At 33.7% G+C, this 8,378-nt stretch overlaps 1 protein-coding gene across 2 annotated transcripts; it reads right to left on the reverse strand.

Moving 5' to 3' along the window:
* Window positions 1-1,168: 1,168 nt before the first annotated feature.
* LOC131154452 (scarecrow-like protein 21) lies at window positions 1,169-5,657 on the reverse strand. Of its 2 annotated transcripts, XM_058107244.1 has the most exons (3): window positions 5,347-5,657; window positions 5,102-5,157; window positions 1,169-3,278 (listed from the first exon to the last, which is right to left on the reverse strand). In XM_058107244.1, exon 3 carries the CDS (start codon window positions 3,132-3,134, stop codon window positions 1,398-1,400), a length of 1,737 nt encoding a protein of 578 aa, XP_057963227.1. In that variant the 5' UTR covers window positions 3,135-3,278; window positions 5,102-5,157; window positions 5,347-5,657; the 3' UTR covers window positions 1,169-1,397. The 2 variants fall into 2 exon arrangements, with proteins under 2 accessions (XP_057963227.1, XP_057963237.1); XM_058107254.1 differs by having other exon boundaries at window positions 1,169-5,157; window positions 5,347-5,644.
* Window positions 5,658-8,378: the final 2,721 nt, after the last annotated feature.

Genomic DNA, 8,378 nt, shown 5'->3' on the forward strand with positions numbered 1-8,378 from the left:
TAAATCATAGCTCTTTAATGACAGTATATCATGGTTTTGTAAAAGCTGTATATAATTGTGGTTTTGTATAAACTGTATAAAACTTTGTATTAAATCTCTGTACTATATCTGATATTTCTCATGCCACACAATTTTAAATGAAATTCTTATGCTATAATTTATATGGAAAAAACTTTATTTTTCTGCTAAATAAAAATATTATATATCATTTGCAAAACTTTCCTATAACCCAAATTTTTGAATTTTCACAAGCATATAATAGATATAAAATTCAAATCCCATAAACACATGTTATACTTAATTGATAAAATTCCTGAAAATTAACTGGCTTAATTTATCCTCTTACCTGATTATTAGAAGACCTGCTAAAATTCTATACTCACGCTCGCAGCGTTCAGAACACAAAAACCCTAAAATTATGTAATCTCAAAATAATATCACATTCACATTTTTCCCAGACCCACATGCTTCCATTTAATTAATAAAACATCAAATAATTAACTATTTATTACTCTTACCTCATTTCCTAAGAAAACGTCCGCAAGGACCCTAAACCCGTGCTTGTGGCATTTGCACCAAAACCCTAAAATTTACATTTTCTCCAAGTTCAATCAACTTTAACCCCGCAATCATAATCATTTAAATATCTCTAAACTCATATTCTTAATTTAATAAATCAAATACCAACATCTAACACCTTTACCTTAACTATGTAGTAATGTCTAGGATTCTCAAAACATAATTATGCTCCGGTCAAAATGACAAGAATCGCTGCTAGGCTTTGAATACGGAGTCTGATCATCGATGGGGTGAGTTTAGAGTGAGAAAATGAAGAGAGAAAGAGAGGGAGCTCGCAACTTCCAGAGGAGAGAGAGAGTTCTTTGAATTTTTAACAAGAAAATAACATGCAGCCCATTTATAATATTTTGTCTCTGGCAAAAACTATCTGGCAAAAACTATCGACGGTTTTCTTAGGCTTCCAAAAAACCGTCGCCGATTGTCTTTAATCATACCAATTTCACTATTTACCCTTTTACCCGGTTGGAGTAACTATATAACCGTCACTAGTTTTCTCCTCACCAATTCATTTTCCTCTTTCTTCTATTTTCTAATCATTTCAATTTTCCGGGTCTCTATAGATATCCCCAAGAGAAACAATAATGGTGACTTCCCTGATAATCAGTGAGTGTAATGTATAACAAATGTGCGCCTTCAGCTTACAATAGACCAACAGAAAAAAATAAATAAATAAAGAATCATTTAACCTTATTCTATTGATTGATATGTTTCACTGTCATGAAGCTCCCATTGCAGAAGGTCTCACATTATTGCCCACAAGAAGGAAAAGAAAGGCTGGTGGTTGCTACTTCTACCTCCTTATTTTCTCAATTCTATTCTCAATGCCAGGCAGAGGCCGAAATGAGATTCCTGTTCTTCCAGCCCAACAGCGTAGCCCCTTCTTTCTCTACCAGAGTATAATGCTCAGAGTAGCACTTCAGCAACCTCTTAATCACAGAGTTGACATAAGAACACACAGGGTATTGCTGAAACCCTGCCATTGTTAACCTGGACTTCCACTTGCCAAACAGCTCATGGCGCTCAACCCTCTCCTTCCCCTCGCAAGCAATGATGTTCACGATATCCCTAGCCAAGCAGTGCTGTTCCACATTAATGCGATCCTTGCTCTCCCTTGGCAGGGTTGCGTCAATTGACTCAAACATCGCTGAGTAGAACTCTAGAGTTTCCAAAAACCTAGTGAAAAAGGGTGCCGTATTCGTGTTTGATTCCTGCTCCACCAAAGTGACCACCTTGGGAGAAAGCGACTTCACCATTCTAAGGAGCTCATCTCTTGGGTTCTTCACGTCAACACTTTCATCAGGGGTGTGGTGAAGCTGCAGTGGGAAATTTACAGCCAGAGCCTCCCCAGGCCTGACATCAAGCATGTCCCGTGTAACATTGGGACAAGAGACTGGCATTGCATGAAACTCCACTGGAATCTTGAACTTCTCGGATATTGTGGCCAGCCGTTTCCCAACTGCCTCTATACAGCTGCCACGGGCATACTTAGAAACAGGGTCATCAATCCCTGTGATTCGCACAAGAGGAGCTCCACTTGGTCTTGCTGCAAGTGCTTGTAAGAGAATCATCCACTGGGTTCCTTGCGCAATTTGGAAATCTATGATGTGGATGCGATCCTCAGTTCTGCATGCTTCGGCAATTGCTCCATTGGCTGCCATATAACCGAACTTCAAGTAAGGACAGATCTCATACAGAATATGCATGTATGAGAGTAAGTCATTGCCTTCAGGCTCCCTACATATGAGGGTTTGATAAATGTTGCTGCCTGATGCCACCTTCCTTGCTATTAGCCCTTCTATCATGTAGGCTCCAAGACGCTGGATTGGTTCTCCACTGATAGACACAGCACCCCTAGCACTTTCAACCAACTTATCGAAAACATCTGTTTTGTTCTCGGACAGTGCTCTGGCACATTCAATCAACAATTGCTTCAGACTGCCAGGTGGAATTCCCTGCAAAGACATCTCTTCCATTGCCATATGACGCTTCTCAATGTGAAATCCTTCCCAAGCCTTCCTATGGCCAGAAGCATAAGATGGCTGCGGTTCACATGCTTGTGCCCCGTGAGGCTTCAGGTTCCATGTTATATATCTTTGATCAGGTCCTTGTGGCCACTCGTCTTCCCCAAACAAAAGGTTTGGTGTGATGAATTCTTCTTCATCTGCATCAGGCTCCATCAGAGTAGTCTCCAGTTCCTGAAGAGTATATGTTATCTTTTGTCCACAATTTGCATTCCTTGAGAATGAAAGACCAGCAGAATAGAGCTGCAGGCTTTCTTGGGCACAGTTGCCCGGAGAATTTCCGACTGAAAAGCTACACGAGGCAGAAACTCCTGAGGGACTCTCTGTGGAGCTGTGTTGATCCTGGCTGTCACTTAATGTGGTAGGGGTGTCCGAGTCAAAATGAGTTGAAAAGGATGACGTAGGTGAGTTCCCAAAATCAAATTTCAGGGATCCTAATAGCCAAGTAGGTGTTGATGAAACAGTCGGATGAGAAGATGTATGGGATAAGCTCCCACCAGTCGCACCAAATCCAGAAAGAAGGTGCGAGTCCATGCTAAGATGTTGGCATCAGGTGCTCTTTGGATGAAATACTGAGAAATCTTTGCTGTGGTCAGGAAGAAGAAACCCTGTTAATTTGTTAGAATACGCCGTTGGCAGATTTCCTGATTAGTATTGCCGGTCAAAATTGTAATAAACCTGCAATAAGAATACAAAGAAACTAAGTTATTAACTCACCCTTCATCTTTATATTTCAAAGAGAATGATGTGCAGTAAAAGAGTCCGCCATTCTGGACAGCTTGACAAGTCTTGTGCAACATTCGTGAACATGTGCGTGTGTAGGGAGAGAGGGAGGATAGGAGAAAACAGCTTAGTGCTGTAATTAGTGGGAAGAATGGAAAGTGGAAAGACGGAAAGTTTTTTATTTAACAATTAAGAAGGTAATAATATATTTCATAACAACACGCACATGGGGCAATAGTTCATGTTAACACCAAATCCACGCTCCAATCATGTTATGTTTAATAATGACAATAATGTTGCAAGTATTTCAACATTCACAGCTCCTAACAATTAAATGTACTCCCAGGCCTGCAGAAGTGGCAATCAATGAGCAGTATAAACATCAAACTGAATTTGACTTCATGAATGTTATGCGGCCTTCTCACCTAAATTGTCATTGAGCATTTCTGGAACATGCATGAACAGATGCCAAGCCAGAACTTCCAGAATTCATAAGAAGGTAAATTGATTGGTATAACATTCATAATTACCTAACCTATGTTTGGAGAAACCTTGGAATTGGGTAAATGTAATATAAAATTTTATTGAAATTTATCTAAATTCACCCAAATCTAAATTTAAGGTTCCAAAATCATGCTTTAAAAGATGGTGTAATTGTTTCTGCTGAAACAGGAATATTAATTCCCATATGTTATCATGAGGGCAAGATTTGGCAATCCATTCAATGAGTTGAACTAGATGATTATTCACAAAGACTTTGTCACGAAGGAGATCTTTGAAAAAGAAACATGCAACAGTGACGTTTCTCTCCTCCATCCTAAGTATCAAATCTCAAATTTCCAAATTCTCGTTCTCCTTTTAATTTCGTCAAGTTTGCTTGGAAAACAGAGCATTACACCATGGCACGAAGGGACTAAAACTGCTCTATATCTTCAGGTAACATCTCAGACCCAATACTAGTTCCTATAATAAATCTTTCAGGAAACTTTATGAACTTTTGAAACAGCAGCATCCAGTTAATCCTAGTTTCAGCACTAAGAGAGAGAGAGAGAGAGAGAGAGAGAGAGAGAGAGAGAGAGAGAGAAGGGGGGGGAGGGGGACCGGGAAACAGTTGAAATCTTGAAAATTAAACTTCCCATCGGAACCAAGAAACCTAAAGCAGTCAACTGAATCAGACTCTAATTAGGTAAAGCATTTAATTTGGTTGTATTGAGTCTTTGATATTTTACAGACAGAAACAGCCGCCAAGAGAATAAAAAAAATTCATTATGGTCAAAACCGTAGTTCTTCCTTTTCCCCAATCCCAACTTTCACAGCTGCCATAGAGAGGGCACAAGTTTTATAAACGACGCTAATGATTTTCTTTGAATCAGCGCCAAAGACTTTTACAATAATAAATATATTTTGCAAAGTCTCTCATCTAGCAAAAAATGCATAATAATGAACAAAGTGCCCCCCCAAAGAGTAGGACGATCATGCAATTAAAAAAGATTTTAAAGACATCCACAGGAAACCCAGTTAATTTTTTATAGGTACACAAGAACAACAGCAAATCGAGGAAATCCCCATATCCTACTTCTTTTTCCCTCTTTTTTTTTCGAAAATTAAAAAAAAAAAAAAATCTAACAATTGGTTTAGTATATGTTGAATATTCTAAGCTAATAGAAACAGCAGCCAGAAATCATTAAAAAGCTAAACGCATTCAAAGTTGAATATCATCCAATCAAAACAGAAACTCCAAAAATATAGAACAGTGAAAACTAGACGAGTATTAAAACCTTTAATCATCCGTTTGAAGCACCTCAACTCCCCAAAATATTGGCACTAGCTTCATCTGAAGAATAGTAAAAAAAAAAATCAGAATCCAATATTTTAATTTTAAACTTCTTTTCAATCCAGACCCTTTTCTCACCAATCAAACAGAGTCTAATACAGAACACCCAACATCAAAACGAAACCCAGGAGCCAAGCTGAAACAATCGAAGATGGAAGACAAATACAGCCACAAGAAATGCATACATACCCGAAGAATCGCGTAGATTTTGTGTAATAAATAGGTTGGGCGGATTCGAGTCTTTTGAGCTTTTGGGTATGATTATGAGATGGGGTTGCGGCTTGTAATTGAGAGATTCGAAAGAAGCAGAAAGTGAGCAATTGGGGTTTATATAGGAAGGGGATGGAGGAGAGTTGACGAAGTTCGTGGGCGCTTTGGGCACGTCAATTATCACCCTCTATAAATGGAGGATAGAAGCGATGGCACTCGACGACAGCAGCCGGCCACCGGCCACAAGCTCGGCCCATGGGCAATTAGCTGAACATTCCTCCCTCCTTCACGTTTGTTCTGGAGGGGAAAGGGAGTAATAATGCCAGAGCCCCCACGCGTGTCTCGGTGTCCGATTGCCATTCGAGGATGCAGGGGAAAGGCACCGAGAGAGAGACATGTGCCCATGTGGAAAGTCATTTTAATTTTAATTTTTTAAAAATTACAAAATAAATTTTTTTTTTTTTAAAAAATTCTTTATTATTTTAGGAGGGATGTTTTCCAGTTTTATTTTTTTAAATTTAAATTATCAAAGCTAATCACTCCAGAATCCGATTAGAGAATCAAAAATTAGAAATAAGAACTAAAAACTAGAAATTAGTAACATGTTTGGTTAATATTTATAAAACTAATACAAATTAAAAACTTACTTAAAAATGCTCATTTTCATTCTTAATTTAAATATTATTATAAAAATATAAGTAAAATTATAAAATCATTAAAAAAAATACATATTAAAAAAATTACTATAATCAAAATAAAATATATTACAATTATTTTACTTAATTGTTTTGCTTTTAAATTTTAATTTATATTAAAATTTTGATTGGTAATGACAGTTGAAAAATAGTGAAAGTATTTTTTTAATTAGTTTTATAATTATTTTTAAAATTTATGCATATTTTTCTTTTAATTACATTTAAATTCATATGATCATTTATTTTTTATTTTAATTTAAAAGTGTATAAAATGTATAATTTAATTTAAAATACTATTTTTTGATATTAAAATTTATAACAACAGGTTATCAAAACATTTGAAAATTATAAATTTTGATTTTTAGTTTTTAAAAAACAATTAAAAATTGACAACATAAATAGAAAACTGACAACATAAACAAACTCATTTTTTTATAATTTGTTTTTTCACTGTAAACAGAAACGATATCAAGCAAACTCTAAGTTTATATACTTATGCTTAGTCATACAAAAAGTTTCACATTGTTATTTACTTTATTACGACAATAGGGTTGTTTTATAATCGACTATAACTAATTGTATAAGTAATTACTACAATTAATTTATTTTTGGTGATAGGCAATTTGCAAATTAAATGTAACTTAAAATATTATATTTTTATAATTTTTAAAAAATTAGTAACAAGAATAAAAATTATTTAATTAAACGCCGAGACGTCTTTAGTGGCAAAAAATAACTTTAATTTTTTATTTTAAATTTTCAAGCAATTACAAATGTATCACCTTATTTTCGAGTTTTCCTACCTTGTCCAATATTTACATTAAAAAGTTTGAAGATAGTCTTCAACTATTTTTATAAAAATGTTGAACAATTAAAAGCAAGATATTTTAAAATTTGTTAGGAACCATAATTAGTGTTGTTCCCACCTTTAATCAATATTAGAGGCGTACACAGCCCTTTGAATTATCTCGCCATACTCATCTTCTTGTGGACTATAGTCATTCTTCTTCTGCACACAACCATCAAGAAATATTAAACAAAGAAAATTATTCGGATATTGTATCTAGAAACATAAATTTTGAGACTAGATTTGAAATTGGAATAAATTTAGACAAAATTTTGTATAAAATAGTATGAATCTTTGTCCAAGTTCACCAGCAATTTCAAATTCATAGTACCAAATGTGCGTTTCCAAATGTATGTCAAAAAACTAGCATAAGTATATAAGGATTAGCCTATACATGTTTGTATATTCGCATGCATAAAGTAAAAATTAGAAATTTTGAAAAATAATGATAAGATCTTTTCGAAACTTTTATATATAGATTTGAAAAATCAAAAAATAAGGTAGTATTTTTGTAATTACTCAAAAATTTAAAAAAATAAAACTACTTCTACAAGTAAAGTGTCAAAAGTGTTTTTTTTTTTTTTTTCATTTATTTATTTATTTATTTATTTATTGCAAATATTATAAAAGTACAAAGATAGTAAACCATTTTTTATAACTTTTTACAAGATAAAAAAATAAAAAATATTTTTCAAAACTAAAAGAGCTCTTAGATCTATTATTCCCAATTTGATGATTGAACTCACATTTGTTCTAGTAATTAATTCTCAACACAAGTACAATTTAAAGGTTAACTACTTAAAAGTTGCATAATCATAAATTTTCAAGACTCATTTATGATGTTTGTATAAAATTTTAATTCGGCCAAAGAACAAATGGGCATTCACATGTGATAGAACAAGACTTTTGTCACACTTCGTAACTCTACCATAATTGAAATAATTTATTGAGTTTATAGTAGAAATAATCTACAACCACGAAATTCGTAGTCCATATTCTTCCGAATGTGAACATTATTATAACTTAATTTGAAAAGATTTCTTAATTTATAGTATTAGAGTACAAATTAACACAAGCCACCACTAACAAATTCACAATAAATTTAACAAACATTCAACTAACCCGTGGATAAAAAACTTTACATAACTAAAATAAATAACAATGAATTTTGTTCTTTTTTCTAGAATTAAATCCTTATTATTAATGGTGATTAAAATCCTTATTATCAAATAATAGTGATAAATGTAATAAAAACCACCAAAATAAGTGAATATAAATTTAAACAAACAAATTTATATGAAAGTAAAATTTATACCTTGTCAATAACTGAGCTTTACATAATGAAGAGAGGGGAATTTAAAAGGTTGAATTTATAGTATTTAGGTAAAATTATTGACAATCCATTAATAAATTGAGAAAAAAAATTTATTTTGAAGGAATCTTTTTAAAATTTTTAATAAAAATTTAGA

Source organism: Malania oleifera, chromosome 1 (genome assembly GCF_029873635.1).
Source record: "Malania oleifera isolate guangnan ecotype guangnan chromosome 1, ASM2987363v1, whole genome shotgun sequence".
Classification (NCBI taxonomy): Eukaryota; Viridiplantae; Streptophyta; class Magnoliopsida; order Santalales; family Ximeniaceae; genus Malania; species Malania oleifera.

What these genes read in the sequence shown, in the direction of transcription:
- LOC131154452 (XM_058107244.1), bottom strand. Translation starts at nt 3,134, where the DNA reads ATGGACTCGCACCTTCTTTCTGGATTTGGTGCGACTGGTGGGAGCTTA.